This window comes from Homalodisca vitripennis, chromosome 6 (assembly GCF_021130785.1).
Source record: "Homalodisca vitripennis isolate AUS2020 chromosome 6, UT_GWSS_2.1, whole genome shotgun sequence".
Taxonomy (NCBI): domain Eukaryota; kingdom Metazoa; phylum Arthropoda; class Insecta; order Hemiptera; family Cicadellidae; genus Homalodisca; species Homalodisca vitripennis.
Genome location: NC_060212.1, coordinates 62,470,476 through 62,491,444, shown reverse-complemented (window position 1 = coordinate 62,491,444; position 20,969 = coordinate 62,470,476). Strand labels below are relative to the sequence as shown.

General features: G+C 34.2%; 1 protein-coding gene across 2 annotated transcripts in view; it reads left to right on the top strand.

Moving 5' to 3' along the window:
* Positions 1 to 3,851: 3,851 nt before the first annotated feature.
* LOC124364380 (myosin-2 heavy chain-like) overlaps positions 3,852 to 20,969 on the top strand; it is a 36,791-nt gene continuing 19,673 nt past the window's right edge. Inside the window, exons 1-7 of one of the 2 annotated variants that reach the window (XM_046819789.1) lie at positions 3,852 to 3,896; positions 6,251 to 6,333; positions 8,245 to 8,370; positions 11,651 to 11,739; positions 13,106 to 13,203; positions 18,280 to 18,505; positions 20,547 to 20,707. In XM_046819789.1, coding sequence (XP_046675745.1) covers positions 6,287 to 6,333; positions 8,245 to 8,370; positions 11,651 to 11,739; positions 13,106 to 13,203; positions 18,280 to 18,505; positions 20,547 to 20,707 — 747 coding nt within the window. In that variant the 5' untranslated portion in view covers positions 3,852 to 3,896; positions 6,251 to 6,286. Of the gene's footprint in view, positions 3,897 to 6,250; positions 6,334 to 7,160; positions 7,257 to 8,244; positions 8,371 to 11,650; positions 11,740 to 13,105; positions 13,204 to 18,279; positions 18,506 to 20,546; positions 20,708 to 20,969 lie in introns of those variants that run through there. The other variant, XM_046819791.1, reaches the window with a different exon arrangement.

The window sequence follows — 20,969 nt, the reverse complement described above, 5'->3', positions numbered from 1 at the left end:
TCATTTTTGTTTGGTCATGTCTGTAACAAAGAATTGAAGAAACTAGATGCAATACAAAACCAAGCTTTAAGAATATCATTAGGGGCATTTAAGACCACTCCAATCATTGCTCTACAAACTGAAGCTAACATACTACCATTAAATATCAGAAGATCAATACTTACAGATAAGTTAGTTTATAAAATATTATCAGAACAATGTCATCCTGCATACAGAAGTCTCATGTTTCTCAACATGTTAACTGAATGTAGACCATATTGGAGAAGGAAGACTAAACCATTGTATTTACACTCCCTTACAAAAATCAATTCTTTTGACCCAAACTTATCACTTAAAGAAAGCTGTAAAACCTTCTGGGACTTTAAACAACCTATATTAACAATGGACAATGAAATAAAATTTGTCTTCACACTCGAATATCCAAAAAAGGTAAGCAACAACACTATTGTAAAACAACGTTTTCTCGAAGTAACCTCAGAGAAAATATACAAACAATCGCTAAAAATATATACAGATGGATAAAAAACCGAGAATGGTGCTGGTGCAGCGTTCTACATTCCAGAATTGGATATCAGAGGTAAATTCTCCCTGCAAGAAGGAATATCCAGCTACTCAGCTGAGCTTATAGCCATATTGCAAGCAACCTTCACACTCGCCACCATCAGACAAAAAGACATCATAATATTCTCCGATTCACAAGCAGCCATAACAGCACTGAGTAACTAACTAACGACTACTCCAAAGGGGAAGGTATTCCGGTGAGTATCATCCATAATGTAATAGACAGTGGCAAGAACGTCACTTTTCACTGGGTTCCAGCACACGTAGGTATTTATCATAACGAATATATAGATAACCTAGCAAAACAAGCCATAGCAGACGGCACAAAACTGTTCAATATTTACATCCCAACATCTGACTTCAAAGCCTATCAACAAAGGCAGTATGCAGTAGCATATAAGCAGGTATGCCAACGTACACCAAAAGCGGCATGGTACAAAGAAATAGAAAGTACGACAGGCCATAGCCCTTGGTTCATCATGACAAACTTCAAAAGGTGGGAGATAGTCAATGTAATTAGAATGAGATTTGGACATGCTCGGGTCAATACAAAGTTGTTTGACATCAAACAATATTTAACACCACTTTGTTTAAGTTGTACCCTCGCTGAACGAGAATCCCTTGACCACGTTATTCTACGATGCCCAGCCTACGAGTTTGCGAGAGACCTGCGCTTTAAGATATTAAATAATCTACTTAGATCACATAATATGAATTTGATTGATATATTAAAACTTCATAACATAGAAATATACAAGGAACTCAACCAATTTTTAAAACAAATAAAAAAACACATATAGCTTCAAAGACAGTACACCAACATATACGTCTTCCTGGATATATGTCTCCCTGGAAAAATAAATATTCAATGAAAATCCATAGTAACACAAAATAACATATTTATGGCAGAGGTTTAACCCCCAGAGAACCACGAGGCGTCATGGGAATTCACCCGAGCCTGTTTAATTAAACGAAGAGAGAAAAAAAAACATCTTGACAAATGGCAAACTGATTAATGTATAATATGGATTTTACTCCGTTAACTAAAATGTGAATGTATACATGTTGGGTATTGAATTTGGTTTTTTTTCTTAAACATTATGGTTTTCTTATTTACAGTGGCGAAGGAACAGAAATCGGAGGAACTTGGCATTAGCATGATTTCTACAAACCATTAGCTCCGTAACTACATTTCTAGGAAATAAGCGAGCGCTGTGAGTCCGTGATTATAATAAATGGAAACACAAAACACTAAGTGCAATTTTACAACAGAAAATCGTTCAGTGGACATCGCATACATTTCTCATTGATGAGATATACGATACTGTTTACATATATAATTACTGATATTTCTAAATTGGACCGAGAAAAACAGTACGATATACCCAACATGGATTTGAAATCAAGAACGCCTACTTCACTGTATTACGAATCATCTTTACATATTATGGGATGACAACTGTCATAATGTAATTGGTTATTATTGATGATGATTTTAATTTTAAATAAAAATGCCTGTATTCAAACAATTTAGAAAACTGCACTTTTTTTAATCCAAGCTCATTACAAAATTAAATGTATGTCTGTAAATTGTTTCTCGTGATAAAATATCGAACTCCTATTTTGCGTTAGTAATATAATAAATTTGAATTAGAAGTGTACAGCCTGAAATAAGAATTACTCACAATTTTGATTAACCTCTGGTCCTCTTAGAAGACTGGAAAAAAGTACCAAGTGCATGATGTAAGACTAGTTCCATTTTTAAAATATCATATGACCCTATCGCTTTATAGCACAAGTGCTTTCACTAAAAAAGCTATGAACTTCGAATTTAGAGTTCCTCTAAATTGGTCTAAAACTGTTCAAGTGTTAATAAAATCGTCGGAGCTATTAAATCAAGTACACAGAATGTTGATTAGAAGTTACGGGCGAAGCCGCGGGTGTGTGCCAGTAAATTCAGTAAACATAGAATCACAAAAATTACTTGCTCTACTGGTACTCGAACCCGGATCTCTCACTTGTCGGGTGAGCGCGCTACCACTACCACAAAGCCCTTACTTTTTACAATTCAATTATTTTGGATTTGGCCGTTTCGGGCACATATGTGGTTAAATACCCAAACTATCATATGATCAGAAGACCTGTCAAATGACTTTTATCATTCATTAAATTTGTATACACGGCAATAACCTAAATTACGAGTAATTTCAATAAAGATCGAATCTCAAAGTGTAATTGAATTACTTTTACTAATACTTATGCAGTGTCTTCCCATGTTATAAAGGTTTGTTTTAAGACATTTTGCATATTCTGCTGCAATATACACGAAGATCCAGATTTTAATTTTCCCGCAATGATTGTAAGATAATTAGATTAAAACCGATGTTATAACAATGATGAATTCCTATAGTAATATAAGCTTCTTAAGATTAATATGCGTAAGATAAAAAGAGGGTTATATAATGTATAAGGAATGGAAACACATACAGGGGACTACAAAATTGTTGATAACATGAAAACTCCAACATGAACACTAATAATTATCACATTATAGATTAGCATCACACTACTTATCGCCCATATTGTTATGTTATCCAAGTGATTATGGAATTCACCCTTTGTCTTCCAGGTACCTCGGCTCCAGTAGAAAGTGTGTTCTCCACCTTGAACCATGTCTAGAGTCCTGGAAAGGGGGAAAATGAAAGTAGAAACAGTGAAACCCCTTTTGTGTTTAAAAGTAAATTCCAAGTTAGAATATTCAATTCTATATTCCACACGGAGTTTTATGAAAATGCAAAAGAAAACAAATATCTTCTAATAATAATCCATTCTTCTGAAAAATGAAAGTGGTTTAAAAAGTCAAAACCTAACTTTGGATTAATTTCATTTGATTAAAATTACAAAATGAGCAAATTTTAAAAAAGCAATTTGTTTTCTGCTTTTCTTTTCATTATGCGTTTTGTTCCAGTCAACTATGTGAATATGGTAATAATGTCAAGAAAATACATTTATGTTTGTACGTAGTGTAATTTATACAATTGTATTCCATTATTAATTATTACATATTATGAGGATTCTTAACTTTACTGTATTTTACTGTTGATCTTAACTCTATGTTTAAAGGTCTGTACAATCTCTAAATTGACATGTGTGAAGGTTTATATCAAAATTATAACATGTGTTTAAACAAAACGTGTCTTTGGCTAATCTGTTGCTATTAACTTAAAAATAAAATTAAGCTTTCATTGAAATTATTTTAATCTATACAGTGCTCCTCTAATTTGTTATTAAATTAAATTTTCCCCTATGCGTTTTTGTAACAGCATTTTTGATTGGTAAGTTTACATTTATTTCCATTAATTTATTTAACGAGATAATGTTATGTTTAATAAACAGCAGACGCTATGTTTTGAGGTTATTATTCCCCTAACGATATGAATTTTTATATTTAAAAAAACATTATAAACCCTACAATTTGTATACAAATTATATATATTTGATTTGATGGTGGACTTGATTTGACTTTATTACAAACAAAGAAAATGTAGAATCAGTGTATACAACAGTTTGTTGGTATTTTAGACTTTAACTTACCTGTTTACTTCGCACTTATCTAATTAGACACGTCATCCTGATCGTTACTACTCTCGGAATTGTCACACACTCACCAATTATAATTTATCATAAATTTCAAAATTGTTGACTGTGAATTATTGCTGTAATAACTATCGAGATTAAGCCTTATAACTTTTTTCAGAACTCTGTAAACACTACTACATTCTAAGTTTTTTGGGTACTTGGGATTATACCGACCACACCAGTATGAAGAACACAAAAATATAAATTTATAGAAACAAACACGATAGAACGAAAAAACAACTGTTTAATTACAAAATTACAAGCATTCCCAGGTATTGTGATCGGTATTGTTGTCGCTGTTATCTTATCTTTCTCGAGAATCCCGATTAGGGCAGGGCGCGGCATCACATCATTTGCACGGTACATAATTGCCTTTCCATTACAATTCAATTTATATTTCTGATCAGCCCCTCTAGAATTTTATATTTTACTGATAGGTACTATCTTGAGGGATGTTTTTCTTTCGTCGACATCAATCTCTGCAATCACGTTATCTACTAGACCGCTCGACTTTGACCTCTGTCTGATGAGGGTGGGGAGGGGTTTGCGATAAGACAATTCCTGTTTTATATTGACGAAATATTGTTCTACGCTAATCTAGTAATCAGTAGAAGCAAAATGTCAAATAACGATTCATGTCTGGGTGTGGTCGGTATAATCCCAAAGTAGGTACCGTTTTTTGTTCCAATATAGTACTTAAATTCATTCTGAGGAAGAAAATGTACATCGATAACATCCGGAGGCAACTTTGGGGTAGAGTAAGCGGACCCGGTTTTTTATATTGACATCATCAAGCCACATTTAAATATTATGCCAATCAATATTATCAACCAATCATTAATTTGAACAATAACTAAATCATCAGCACCAACACACACATTTTGATATTCAAAACATAATTTGTTCTATAAGTGATTTCTTTTAAGTAAATAAGATAGTTTCACTTTAGAAAACTATATAAAATAGCATTAAAAGATGATTTACTGTGTCTTTCTCAGTTTCAAGATGGTATTGTTTTTAAGTTTTCTTTATTTTTTCAGTTTCTTTTTTTCAATTACCTGTCTTCAAATTCTACCGTTGGATTAATCGTTATGGTTTATTATTTATGACATTACGTAATTGTTTTATCTATTTCTATTACTTTGAAACATGTGACTTTAATTTGGTATTGTATTTTAGATATGTTGATATCGATTGATAGTAATGTTGTTCGATATATAAAGTATCGATGATTGTAAAAAGCAATATAAAAACCGAATCCGCTTATTGTACTGATCGATGTTCTATTATACATGCATGATTGTACTCTGCCTCAACTCTGTCTCTACCTACTACTTGTTATCATGTGATACAGACGTTTAGATAAGATTATCATATATGTGTTAATAGTAGTACCAAAGTTAAAATTAACCTCTACGAGTACTCGCGTGATCTGAGCTTGAATTTGGGTACTATCTCGAGGGGTGTTTTTCTTTTTTCGGCACAAGTAAAGGGTGGCGCCAAAGACGCTACGGAAGCCCGCATTGATGACCAGAGGCATTTCAAATCGGCAATTTCCCAACCACAGAATACGTGTCAGATCGTCCAACGTGATCTGACGTCGGAAAATTTGACGATCTATGACGTGATCTCAGGTCGGGAAAGTTGTGATCTCAGGATCGTAAATGACTCTGGTCATCAATGCGTGTGCCACCCCAAACTTCTAGCAAAAATAATTCCTCGAGATAGTATTGTACCTTAAATTGAAGCTCTTAAACGTTAAAATGAACTTTTTCTATTTATAATACGTACGTATGTATCTACCTACTTACATCGCATAATAATAATTACTAGAGATGTACAGAATGGTCTCATGATAATACCAAAGCACCGTGCCTTGAAAATTTTAAAATAAGAAAGAATGATTAAATATCCTCACTGGATTGCAACGTTTTTTAGAAATCAAAAAATCGTTTTAATTAATACCACTTAAACTATAAATTTGGTTTATTTTATACTATCAATTTTCTGATCGTTGTACTGCCATTGTTAGTGTAATGTTATTTTTTAGGTTCAAACGCAACGAATCCTTCCACGGTTCGGCAAGATGAACAAGGGAGAATCGGAAAGTGAAGATTATTCTGAATTTTCTGGGTAAAAAGTCAAATATATTGTAACTTCTATGCAATAATTAGAAATTGATGCTGGGGGGAGGGGCTGTGGGGGTGACGGGTGGTGCTGCGTGTTGCGGTAATGTGGTCAGTGAGTGTGTTAGAGTGATTTAATGTGTCTTCTCGTTCTTCATTTTGAATTTGTCTTGTATTTATTACGTATATACAAGAACTTAGCCAGGAAATCATTTTTGGGGGAGGGGTCCAGACAACTGATATTTTTTCGTAGTGGACAGAGAGTAAGGTCCCACTTTGTTGCTTAAAACGTTCTTGACCCGTTTCTTTGTTGAGAACGATCTTTCAACAGTACATGTCAGTAATACTGAATTATTTAAATAGTAATAATCGTTTACTAAAAAAGTAATTGAAAAATTGTAAATGGGGGTCCGGACCCCCTAGGACCCACTCGCTGGCTATGTCCTTGCGTATATAAAGGTTTTCTTTTGTAGTTTAAATTTGAATTCATTTCAGTATATAGATTTTTACTTAAACTTTACTTAATGTTGTATTTGGTTAAGCAATTTTGTTATTTTCTATTTAAAGTATAGGGGCTTTATAGCTCTCCTTAATAAAGGCATTTTTTATTTAATTTCATTTCATAATTTTTATGTTTCAAGTTTATTTCAATAAACCAACTTATTAAACGTAGCAGTAAAATGTGTTTCTTATAAAAAAGATACTTGAGGAAAAGAATCTACAACCCTAGTCCAGTGAAATGGTTTTTTTGTAACACAATTGCAGGAGTTGTTTCTATTAATCTGTATGTTCTTTTGGGTGTGTAATCCGAATTTCAATTTTGTTTTCTTGTAGGATGTCGGCTTCACAATGTACAATGCACACTTAAAGAACTGTATCTCGCTATCATTAGCCTTTGGGGGGGAGAGAACCTAATTGAAGAGCATACCGGTTAGTATGGAATAAATTTGATTTAATCTAAATTTGAATGAATATTACATGTTTAATTAAAAGTAAAAAATCGAACTTGTGTCCTTCAAATCATTTGAATTGCTGCTATAAAAATTGTCTTTTATTTTATAAGGCTCTTGGGGAGTTCTACTCGTACCAACCTCATCCAACTTAAAGTTACGATACTGAGTACGAATTTGTTTACATTTATTGTATATATACCAACATTTATTTAATTTTGCGTGTTCAGGATATAAATCAGTAGAAATTTAATGCACATATTATTTCCTACAAAATATACCGATCAAAATTCCTTATCAGTAAATTATTTTACTATTTGACAGTACAGTATACTACATTTCATACTAGAGATAACTCCAGCGTTCAATTTTTCATAATGGTGGAGGGAGCAACGCGAGAATTACGAAAAATACCCTTAGGTCCCCCCAAACTGCAAGAACGACCCTCTTCCCCGATTCAACCCTAAGTTACACTTTTGATTATTATACTGATGCTATTGAATATGAAACGGGATATGTGATCAGTATGTAAAAATACAAATTTTAAAGAAATCAATAAAAATCAATCCTTGGATTTAATCCTAACTTCAACTTTGAGTACTTAGGTCCTCCATCTTGGAAAGAAAGATGTCGTTTAGTGTTAGAACATGGTTGAGAAAGGAAATCGAGTTGCGTAGTGCTGCGAAAGACACATAGTGATATGTCATGTACACATTTACTTCTGTTATCACCGGTTGCTGTTTACTACGCCAAGTTTTCAGGGGTTCTTGAGGAACATATACCAAATAATGGAACCAAGATTTATCTAGTCAACATGTTGATGCACAGAACACAAATACTATGAGCTATTAAACTTAACTTACCCGTTTGGGAGGGCAGGCAAAAAAAAGATAACAATTTTCAAATTTGACCATGTGCGCTGTAGATTGGTAGTTTAGTTGTTGTCTTATAACCGTTTTAATTTTCAGATCAATGCAGTATCACAATTATGAGCGACGCCAGGATCCAAAAGGAAAAAATAAACTTGAGTTCGTGTCAAAAATATTTTCCACGAAAAAGAAGATAAAAAGAGTGAAAACCCCACATCCAAAGAGGTAAAAATTTATATATATATATAGATTTAAGATATCAAAATTACCTTCGTCGCAATCATTATCACCTTAAAACTGTAAACCCTGAATGTTGTTTTGGAAATTCCTCTATTACGTATTAATACACCCTATTGATTAATGGTTCCCTTTTTACCTTGTAGAATATAGTGTCACAATGCATTACTTCCCTTCGTACATTAGTAACACTATATAGAGATTTAACATTACTTAAGGTATGTACCACCAAAATCGCCCTTCCTTCAATCGTTCACGAACAACCATAAAAAGTAGGCATTTCTACACCATAATTACCTTATGTGGTTGTGTTTCCGGGACTTGTGTGCTTTATCTGGGTTTTCATCTATGACGCCATGTTAGAGCATTTAATATTCCGTTCGGCGAAGAAAAGCGATAAGGTGAATCTCAGAAATTGAGTTACCAGTTTTATATATAACTAGCTGATTCTCGCGGATTCGCAAGCTTTTCGTAAGCTTTGCCCAGGTATGAGCACTTCTGGTCCAAGTAAATTATATTTCCAACGCCGATGTAGAGTTTACCTTGTTTCCACGATCAAGAAAATCTGTCAAAATTGTATGTTTATAGCCTTTGTACAACTACATGTACTTTATTACAAAGTGGTATAACACTCAAGCTTTAATTTCAACCATAAATTTATTTTAAAGACAAATGTACATCAAAATTGATTATTACCTTATAAATGCCTTGAAGATATTACTAAGAGTCAAACTGACATATTGTTTTTTTAATAATTAATTTTTATATTCAACCGATTAAGTTTTTGCACTTTTCATAATACCCAGGCCCCATCCTCTCCCTGTTTACTATTACGGTTACTGTTTTATTCTTAATCTGTCAGCAGTTACCAAAAGAACAACTTGAAATGATTGAACGAACGGAAAGAACGAAGGAACGACTGAACGAATAACCTATTGAACGGAATGAACGTCTGCACGATTTTGGGGCCCTGCTTTAACCTATAACGCAAAAAAACCTACACAGTTGTAATTAATTGCATATAATGAACTTAATTATAATACTATAAGCTTTAACGATGCTTCAACTTAATTTATCTGACGGAAGAAAATATCAAATTTATTCATTTGGCGGAAAAAATGAAACGTTTTCATTATTCATTATCACCATTTTATTATTATGCATTTTCATTATTATCGTTTATGTTAGGTTCTACAATTTGGTCAGTATCATTTTCACTACCATATTTACTTGTATTTCCGAAATAATTGCTTCATTTCCATAGTCATTATATTCTAGAAATTATGGTTTTGTGACAACTGAAATAAGAAATAAAACTTCTAGAGTAGTTTTATTGTTTGACATTGTAAATTTAATTTATCTTTTAAAAAGTAAATTAACGGTTTTGACGTTTCTTCCGCAAAATTTCTATTAAAATCTGTTTTTATACATTTTTTTGTTTTGGTGAATGTAAGGTAAGGCCCAATGTAACTGCGTAAAGGTTATAATTATTATAATCAACATAAAAACTAATTTTCTTCCAAGATTAAATTTTTCCCCGTGCAAAACATACTTCCATAGCCCGCCAAAAGAAGTAGTCACTTCAACAAGGAGCGATAGTAACCCCTCACTAGGACGCATATATAGCCACTGAACGGAGAAACGCACTGCTGACATCAACATGGCCGCGATAGTCCCGCGCCTAGCGGCTACAGAGCGAACATGCGTGATGCGTGACGTTCCGTGACAAAACTTTTACCCTGTACAAAACATACTTCCATAGCCCGCCAAAAGAAGTAGTCACTTCAACAAGGAGCGATAGTAACCCCTCACTAGGACGCATATATAGCCACTGAACGGAGAAACGCACTGCTGACATCAACATGGCCGCGATAGTCCCGCGCCTAGCGGCTACAGAGCGAACATGCGTGATGCGTGACGTTCCGTGACAAAACTTTTACCCTGTACAAAACATACTTCCATAGCCCGCCAAAAGAAGTAGTCACTTCAACAAGGAGCGATAGTAACCCCTCACTAGGACGCATATATAGCCACTGAACGGAGAAACGCACTGCTGACATCAACATGGCCGCGATAGTCCCGCGCCTAGCGGCTACAGAGCGAACATGCGTGATGCGTGACGTTCCGTGACAAAACTTTTACCCTGTACAAAACATACTTCCATAGCCCGCCAAAAGAAGTAGTCACTTCAACAAGGAGCGATAGTAACCCCTCACTAGGACGCATATATAGCCACTGAACGGAGAAACGCACTGCTGACATCAACATGGCCGCGATAGTCCCGCGCCTAGCGGCTACAGAGCGAACATGCGTGATGCGTGACGTTCCGTGACAAAACTTTTACCCTGTACAAAACATACTTCCATAGCCCGCCAAAAGAAGTAGTCACTTCAACAAGGAGCGATAGTAACCCCTCACTAGGACGCATATATAGCCACTGAACGGAGAAACGCACTGCTGACATCAACATGGCCGCGATAGTCCCGCGCCTAGCGGCTACAGAGCGAACATGCGTGATGCGTGACGTTCCGTGACAAAACTTTTACCCTGTACAAAACATACATCCATAGCCCGCCAAAAGTAGTAGTCACCTCAAAAACTCTGTACGGGTTCTGCAGTAGTGCAATCTCTGATTGTAACATTTCCATTGTATAGGCCTGGCACCAATCACTCATCCTACGATTGACAATCAGGTAAATTAGTAGGATTCAGTATTTTGAGTTTCTTATTACTCCATACCTGTAAATACGTTGTTTCCACTTTTATTTCTGGAAGTACATACAAAGGTCATTGATAAAAAAACACAACATCCTGCTGTATGACCCTCTCTACTTTTGGGTTTGTGACATTAGGTCACAAAGAAGAAGTTCTTCCGTAAGCCCCGTTCTTGTTCAAAGTACTGTTTCACCTTTTACATGCTCTCCCTCGAGCAGTATCACCAGGCTTCTAAATATGTTTAGAATTTAAATTACTTTAAAATTTTTTTACGTCATAATCCCATTGCCCACTTGCTTTAAAATCATGTTCTATTCATATTCCTTCCTTAAATCCTTATTCAAAAGCCTATAAAGGTGTGCATCCATCTAGCTAAAAATAAATTTAGATTGGTGGCTCATTAAAAATGTAGCATAGAAAGCCTCTGATTAATGGATGAAGTTGATTGCATATTTATAGGGATTTTTCTGTAGAGTGATGAGTTTAGATGGTTCAACACTGTATTTTTACCCGTAAATTTGATGCTTATATGTGATCCTTATTGTGATTTCAGAGTGCATCATGTACGAACATATTCACCTCAACATAAGGGAGAAAAACTTTTTGTTTTCACAGACAATGAGGCAGCATACCAAATTAAAGGTTTCTATCTTTGTCCAATTAAATTTTATTTTAGCATGAAATACTAGTTTTACTGTCTAAACATGAATCCTCTCCTTTCTTTCACACTTAATGTTGAGTAATTAAAGTTAGGGAACCTTATTTTTTCTTTGGTATCATATTAAAATTAAATTGTTCTTCAAGTGCCAATACTGTAATTATTTTCAACTAGCTTGTCACATGATTAGAATTTATGTAGTTCATTCACTTATAAAGACTGTAAATAATATAAAACATCCTAATTCCTATTTAAATCATTGTAATAAAATCAAAAAAAGCATTTAGAGAATCATTATATACTACTAGACGTTTGTAACATTTGCATGTTTTTATTCTTCAAATTGATTTTATTGTTCATCTTAAAAATTTTTAATTGTAACACCCTTCTTGTAAACCAATAAATGAAGGAACAAATATTTATTTTCCCTCAATATGAAAAAAAGAGTAAACCAAAGGTGAGACTACAAAACAAAACCACAAAAGTTGTCACCACTAAATTTAGGTTGCACAAAAATGTATTTAAACCCCATTATACATTTATAACTGTTTAAAAATACCCCAGAGCTATTTAACATAATTTATTTAATTTTGGATAATTATAATTGATTTTTCTTTAAGTAAAATTTAAATCAAGATAATGTATTAAGCGCTTGGTTTTATCCATATTCGAGTTTTCTTATAGTTTTCATGAATTTTACTAACAAAAACTGTGCCTGTATTAAAAATATGTTGATTCCTTTTACGGCCTCATCTAGGTCACTGTGTTATCTGTTTAGTTTTGTAATTATGTTTTTACAACCTAAATAAACTTTAAGATGTCTCTTGAACATTCCTTCCCACCACTCGAAGGTATTAATTTTATTTTCCTAATCATAAAACTAAGAAGTATGTTACCTTTTCCACCATTTTTATAATGAACAGATCCCATTTTAAAACTTGGCTATGAGATAAGAAAAAAAACATAGGTTGCAATATGAAAACTGAATACATCCTAATGTTTCTGGGAGTTTCATGATTCCTGTAATATTTTCATAGTGCTATTAAAAGTCTTTTAGGAATTTAAATGATCCTTAGTAAATATTTTTACTAAAATAGTTAGTTACTTGGGTTTTTATGTTTTATTTGAACACTTTTTAGTTTATTTTACAATTAAGGGATTTCTTGTTTATCATGCGAAATTTTAATTTCTAAGAAAATTGTTCCTGATTTCATGAAACTCAGATTGGACTTCTTTCAAGTCTGGACAAGTAAGTAAAATATTACTGAACTGTTTGCAGTTAGTAACCTGATTAGTTATTAGTTTTACAAAAACAATGTTCAAGCTGAATATTTTGTGATCTGATTTTAGATTCAATGGAAGATGAACAGTACACAGACAGACCCCAGTACAATGTCTTGTTCGTGGAGAGCCCTTTGGTGCATCAGCAAGGTGACCATTTTAAACCGGTGAGGTTTAACTGAGAAGTAACTAGCAGTTACCCGCGCTTCGCACACAATTTCTTAGACTTTGCATGTGTATGATCACTTCTGATTCGAGTGCTCGTATATTTCCACACCAATGTTAAATTTACCTTGTCACGATCAAGAAAATACAGTATATATACATTGAGAAACCAACTTTTATCAAAACACAACTAAAATTAATTTCATAACTGTCTTTAAATACATAGTAAATGTTGAATAGTAACATTGTCCTTGATACCTGCATTACAGTACTAACCAAGCACTGCATACTTCATATTTACTAAAATGTACAGTTAAAAAGTATTTTCACTAAAACATTTCATTTCCTTATCTAGATATTTTCTTACTCTAAGCTCAACAGCGGTTGCAGAATAGGTCGAAATAAAAATGTTACTATCAAGCTTACTCTATGTTCTCAAGACTACATTTGTAAACAATAGAAGTTAAATTAATTAAATATATGGCTGCACTAGTTGATTACATTTAACAGGCTCTTTCAATTAATAATATTTGTTACATTAGAGACCACTGGGGCGTAGCCCAGAGGGATTTTCAAAATAGGAATAGACCTGTATGTTAACCATAAGTGACCTTAAGGGCCTGTTCACATGAGCGCGACGTGTCGCGCGACTTGTGCCGCGCGACACGTCGCGCGACTAAAAACACAACATATAACTATGGCAGCATACACATGGCGCCGCGCCGCTGAACCTGCCGCTAGTTGTGTCGCGCGACTCGTAGTATACGCGTCAACCGCGCGACTTTAGCGCGGCTTCAGTTGCTTGTTTTGTATTGTAGCGTACACACGCCGAGTCCAGTAGTGATATTAGTGAGTGAATATGGAGATGGAGCAAGACCCATTTGACACCGATCGTTTTATTGATGAAATTGAAAAGAGAAGAGCATTGTGGGATCTTGAAAGTCCAGATTACAAGAACAGGGTTTTAAAGAGATCTGCGTGGGAGGAAGTTGTAGATATCTTTTCTAAAACTGAAAGCACAGTTGAAGAGAAAAAGCAGTTGGGTAAGTGCTAGTTTTATATTTAGAGCAATACAGTAATTTGATAATTGTTTCATTATATAGCCTTTGATTAACTATACCAAATACAATGTGTTTAGAAAAGCTAGAGGTATAGAAATGAAGAATATTAAAAACAAGTAACTTACAAAGCATCCAGCAGGTAGCTTGAGGTTTAGGTATAGCTATATATCTATTCTTTCACTATTTCATAGCAAAAACAATATTTTTTTAACATTTTATTTTGAAAAAAAATGAAAAAATAAAACTTCATTTGTTGTGGTTGTATGTTTCAACAATCATTGCTATAGTTTTTTGTTATAGTGAACCATATTTAGGTAGGTCTATCCCTAGATCTGCGCAATTCGACCCTTGCAAAAAAATTCATGTTTCGAACATAGTCTTACATATAAAAAAAACATGTAGAGCTCAAACATGAATTTTTGGGCGGAGGTCGGTTGCGGAGATCTAGTGGGAGGGGGGGGGTGAGGGGTTTAAGAATAATTTGGCTACACCTCTAATGACGTTATGTGGGACAATAACTGCAACAGTTTAAATAAATTGTTTTATTCAAAAGATGCATAATCTGATAATATAACATTGAAACAAGTATATATTCTAAATGTCGATTGTACAAGACGAATAACAGTATTAAATAAATGTAGAAAGTCTTGTTTCACTTTGCAGGATTACAAATACAACAGAAGTGTCATTAACTTATTGAAGAAACTTCAAAAGCATGTACATAAAACTTATTTTTGCATTGTTATCTGAATATCTCTGTCAAGTTGATATTTTACAGAATAATGAGGGGTTTAATGATATATACATTCAAATACTTAAGATATCGATTGTCTATTTTACTTATGCCATTCTGTCCTGCCATGGCAGTTTACCCTCTTCGACAAAATACCGAGCAAATTTGTCTCTGACCTGTTTTGCATACATGTTAGACCTTGGTAAATTGGTATCATTCAATCTGATAAACGGTGCTTCATACAAGAGTATCTTCAAATCTAACCCCGTCTCTTTGACGTACATAGTTGTGTAACATACAACATGCCAATATAATGCTTTTCTGCAAGATCTAAATTTACATTTAAAGGTCTATGAAATATGCGCCATTTATTTGCTAAAATACCAAATGTACACTCTATGTACCTGCGCGCCCTGGAAAGACGGTAATTGAAAACTCTCTTCTGCCAAATCAGTGCATTTCCAACGTACGGGCGCAAGATGTTTTTGCTTAGTCCAAAGGCATCATCACCAACAAAAACGTGTGGTAATGGTGTTTTATCAACATTTGTAATAGGTTTTGGTCCAGGAATGCTCAATTTATTTTCTATCAGGTTTTTTGTAGAACTTTGAGTCTTGAAAAATTGAAGAGTCATTGCTTTTTGCCATATGCTCCAACGTCAACAAATAAGAAACGGTTAGTTTGCATCACAAACTGCTAACAGTATGGTAGAAAAAAGTGTTTTATAATTATAATAAAGAGAACCTGAATCTTGTGGTTGCACGATTCGAATATGCTTGCAGTCTATTGCACCGAGACAGTTGGGGAAGTTTGCATACTTCATAAAGTCGTCACTTACTGCTTTCCACATGTCTTCTGTCATTTCAGGTGTACACACAGTCTTCAGCTTAATCCAAATTGCAGCACAAAACCTGTCGGACTACAAGAGATACAGTGGACTTCCCCAGTCTATAGTTGTAATGCAGTTCTGCAAATGAGCATCCAGTAGCCAAGTACCTGTAACGAAATTAATTGTTTTACAAAACTATAGTAAAAAATCTGTTAATTCTTGCTTTTATTTTTAGGAATTGTACTTCAAAAAAGGTGGAAAAATCTGAGAGATAGCTTTGCAAGAGAGTTGAGAAAAAAAAAGACTACGAAGTCTGGCTCAGGAGCAGTTAAGGGTACGCCTTATGTATATTTTCAACGGCTGATATTTCTTGAAAAACACTGTACGTAACAAAGAAACAACAAGTAACTTAGATTTAAGTAGTAATTCCCAGTTGCCCGAGGAAGAGGAAGCAGATACCGAGGACTTGGTTACGCCTAGACCAATTAATTCAGGAGAGTCGCAAAGAAAAAAGATAAAACTAAATCCCGTTGATAAACACTTCTCGGACATATTGACCAAAAGCATTTGCTGTTCGGGAGAAACAACAACTTGAAAGTACCAACGATGACGAAGACAAGCTGTTTTGCTTATCGTTGTACAAAGAGTTAAAAAATAATACCCGAACAAGGACGTATACGCACCAAAATACAATTGTTAGAAGTAATTCAAAGATCTCAAGAGTGTTAACCAGCCTACTCACCATAGTGCACCTCACATAGTCGCTCCGCCTCAACAAAACTACTCAACATATAACACATCTGTACCTCGCTATTACAACAACCCATACGGGCAAGGCGCTGCAACCCAAACCTGGAATCAAAACCCATCTGTACCTCACTTCAACAATCCATACGGGCAAGTCGCTGCAACCCAAACCTCGAGTCAAGGACCAGCTATTTCACCTGCAGAAGGTTGTTTCTCACCAGAGTCACAAAAACAGTTCTGACTTCACTGAGCTTTACAACTAATTAACTTATTATTTCTTTTGATTGTTTGTGCTCATCATATTTTTTTTACTTAAAGTTACTATTTATATTTCATTATCACATTTAGTAGAAAACTTGGAATCGATGGTGGACATTGAACTGTGTCGCTTTTAATGTTTTTATTCGTTGTAGTTAAATATAAGTTTTCATTAATGTAACTAATAAAAAAACTACTTACCTCAATGTGATGATGACTAGTTTTTCTTCTGGTGACACACTATCTCTCACTACATTTGAACAGGGTTCAATGTCATGCTTTGATTATTTGTAAAAGTTCGTCAAAAGATTTTATGCTCATTCTAAAGTAATTAAAAAAACTTCATCCCGTACTTCCTTAAACTTGGATAAAGTGTAACGAAATGCACCATGAGTAAGTCTGTCTTTTAAAAATTGGATGCACCCACCACTGCCTTTGTCGTCGTTTGCGAATTTTTGTTACGACGGTACAAAATATAGAGGACATGTTGCCTCTTCCACTTCCATACCGGCAGTGCACTAGTTGTCGGCCGCCCGTTCTGCCGCTCATTCGGCCGCCGAATGTGTACGGAGCCATTTTTCTGTCGCGCGGCGTGTGTCGCGCGACAAGTCGCGCTCATGTGAACAAGCCCTAAGAATGTCCATGTAAAATTTCAGAACAATCTGTCCAGTAGTTTTTTTTTAATTGAGTAAAGCACACACCAACACACAGAGACATCTTTAGATTTGTGTATATAGTATAGATGTAGATTGTACAATTATGAATATTACAGTTTTAATATTTTACAATTGATAAATAAATCGTCTCTATCATAAATAATTCTGAAATTTATAAAATAAAGCAATATATGCATCCTAAAAAACAGATTCATACAACAAACTTTCTTAACTCATTTTATATCAATTTTGTAAAACAATCTGTAAAAACATTACAATATTGTTCTCATGATAACACTTGTGGAAAATTTCTACATAACTTCAGCAAACATGACCCCCAGAGCCCAAAACCGAAAAATCTCCTAAACTTTTTTGAATAAACATTTTTTATCTCAAATGGTTTAGAGATTATACATTCCATAAGAATTTTTTAATCACCAAGAACTGGCAAAAGAAACGCTGAAACATATTTCTTTGCAATATGGTGGCCATTAAAACTTTAAAAAGATTTACAACTTTTTTAGTTATGAACCTAGAAAACATTTTAAATATTCTGGAATGCTTATAACATTTCTTAAACTTTTTGTTATAGATAATTTTTTACATCTCAGATGGATTGATACATGTAAATCACATAAAATAATTATTAATATTTTTGGTGTCACAAATCTATCTACTTCTCCAGGCTGAACCAGAAAGGTTATTCATAATGGGTACGGTTTTTAATCCTATTTCATTCGCCTTTTAAAATTGACATATAAATAGAATTACATTATCTTCATTATCGTTTTCAGGACGTCCAGTTTAACAGCACTGTTCCGGGATCCAATAAGATTAACGCAAGCGACAAGGCCAAAGTAATTGAAGAGATGCAAAAGAATCCAACATATTTTGAAGTGGTGAAGATGGAAGACAAGGGTACTGACCCATGGGAAGCAATGAGCCAAGTTGAGCATAAAGTCATGGTGGACAAGGGCACTGACGCTGTACATCCAACTGAATGCAAGTTGTTGTCTTGTGGTAAGTGTTAGACCAGTTTACCATGTCATTTTATATAATTCAAAGGTTGAATCACAGTAGAGAACAAATGTCTTCTTTTATGTTCACTTAGGTCAAGAATCAGAAGAAACGTCTCATTGTATTTAGTCCTAAAAGGACTTTTTGCTGCTGTTGAAGAGCGAGGATGGGTAAGATTGGGAAAGGGCTTCCTCGTGTTGAGATCCCATATTACATCCATCATGAGGAAGGATAGCAGCATTATATCTCAGTCACATTACCATGGAAGAAGAAGAGGCCAGCTCTGTAAAAACAGGCAGGGGACTCCTCCGTGTTGAGGCTTGCAAAAACCTTGAATACCAACAGATTCGAGGTTTTTCTGTGTGTTTGTGTATTTGTAGACTACCCTTAGTAGTGTTTTATTTGGTTTCACTAGTGTATAGTTTTAAATTATTTTGTGGTATTGTACTTTGTACATGCTTTGAAGGGGGAACTTCAGTATATATTTTGAACTTGTGTTGTCAAGTCCTTAACTACATGTTCCAACCTTACCGTCAACTGTGAAAGTTCGACTAGCAAGTTTGAGGAGCAATTTACAGGCTGAGGGATTAAGTTTCATTATTTGTATAAGTATGCAATTCTGTGAATTTTGAGTGTAGGTGGTAGTGAATATTTTGACGTTCACCTTTCTCTCAGTGCAGTGTCTGGAATCTGTCGCTGTCACAGAGTTGACTCCTGGAATCTGGAGTCATGTTTATCCCAACCCAATATTCACATTGAATCAACCCTTCCCACCATAGCTATGTTATGTGCAAGCAATTCTGAGTTTTTAGCTTCTTGAGAGCTTACCTTCTTTTTAGATACATATCTAAATGAAGTTTTTTCTCTTTCTCCAGTTGAATTTATGATATTGATGTTGTTCATTTTCCATTTTTTAAATCTGTTCTTCTAAAGTTTCTACTTTACCTTCAAATGTACCTAATATTATTTTCTCTCAAAAGGTTCTTTCCTCAAGGAGTGCTACCCCAATTTTTGCACCCATTTTAATTCTTGCATCATTATCTAGTATGTTATTTTTATTCAGAATGCTTTCTAGTTCATTTATTGAGGTGAAAAGGCAATCTGGACTCTGAGAATCTGGAAGTGATTGACGTGGTTGCATTACACTTTACAAGTATGACATTTTCATGAGTTTATTTCAGTATCAGCCCATTTTTAAAAGTTTTTTCAGCAATTTTCTAACAACCAGTACCTTACAACATATTACAGGAGCCAATGCTTTTTATTTCGGAAAATGTAACCCCAATTATTATACAGCAACCACAAGGGAATTTGATGGCATTTTGAATTAAGAAAGTTAATATATTTGAATATTCAATGGTTCTGGTAAGTGAGAATTGTTTGAAATTCTAATTTCTGTTACTTACTGTTGGCGGTTGTATGATGTTACAGTATTGTACTGTAGTAATGTATTTATTACGGCCAGAGCTGTGCGAGTGAGGTAGGTCAGTGGTGGCAGATGGAATGTGTTGGGCTGTCAATATCAGCAGTTGTTGACACTACTGCTGCCATATGTTCGCTTAGGTATTACTGAACACTTTACACTTTATTCTCACAATTGAAAAGCATTTATATATACACATAAATTGTATAAGAGACAAGTCTATGTATTAGCCAGTGTAAATCTAATTAATCTTAATTGTTTCCTTCAGATCAAAATAAGTTTGTTTCTCTCATTGTCGTTACTCTAATAAAGTCCATTTGTATCTATTGAGGTGGTTGACTTGTGCTGGGGTGACCAAGGACCTGAAGTATGAATTGGCAGGAATGAATTACTGTATTGTCAATCAGAAACATTTTGGGAGTTTATAGAGCAATGGAGGTAATATTTTTAATGAGAACAACATTAATTCTAACATAAAAGTGAACTTTAGAAAAGACCTAAAAATCTAATTTCATAAAATTTGCCTAAACCAAAACCATCACACTTTGTTATTTCAAACTATGGTTTAAACATTCCTGTAGAACATTATCTTGCAGATTTAAATTGTTTCTTATTTTGCAGAAAAAGATAAGGAAAAACTTAAAAACCAACTGCATGACAAAGAAAAAATAGTAAAGTCCAGTTTGGAGGAGGGTGGAATCTTGTTGGAAGACATTGAGAGATTGAAAAAGCTCTTGTCGAATTCTGGAAAAATAGCAGAGATTATTGGAGCAAAAGTTAAAGTCTGTATTGTACTACTTTTACTGCTAATTATGTCTTATCCATAGTAATCTTCTGTGATACCTTAGCTGATAGTTTATTTCTAATTAAAATATACATATTTTAAAAGAATTGGTAAGAATTTAATTTAATTTAATATTAATGTCTCTCAGAGGTTTAAAGAATAATTGATAATTGGTAATAATTTAGAATAAAGTGAAATTGTTTTTTTATAAGTACTGGGTGGCGCAAAAAGGATGGTCGGATTTTAAATAACTATAACTC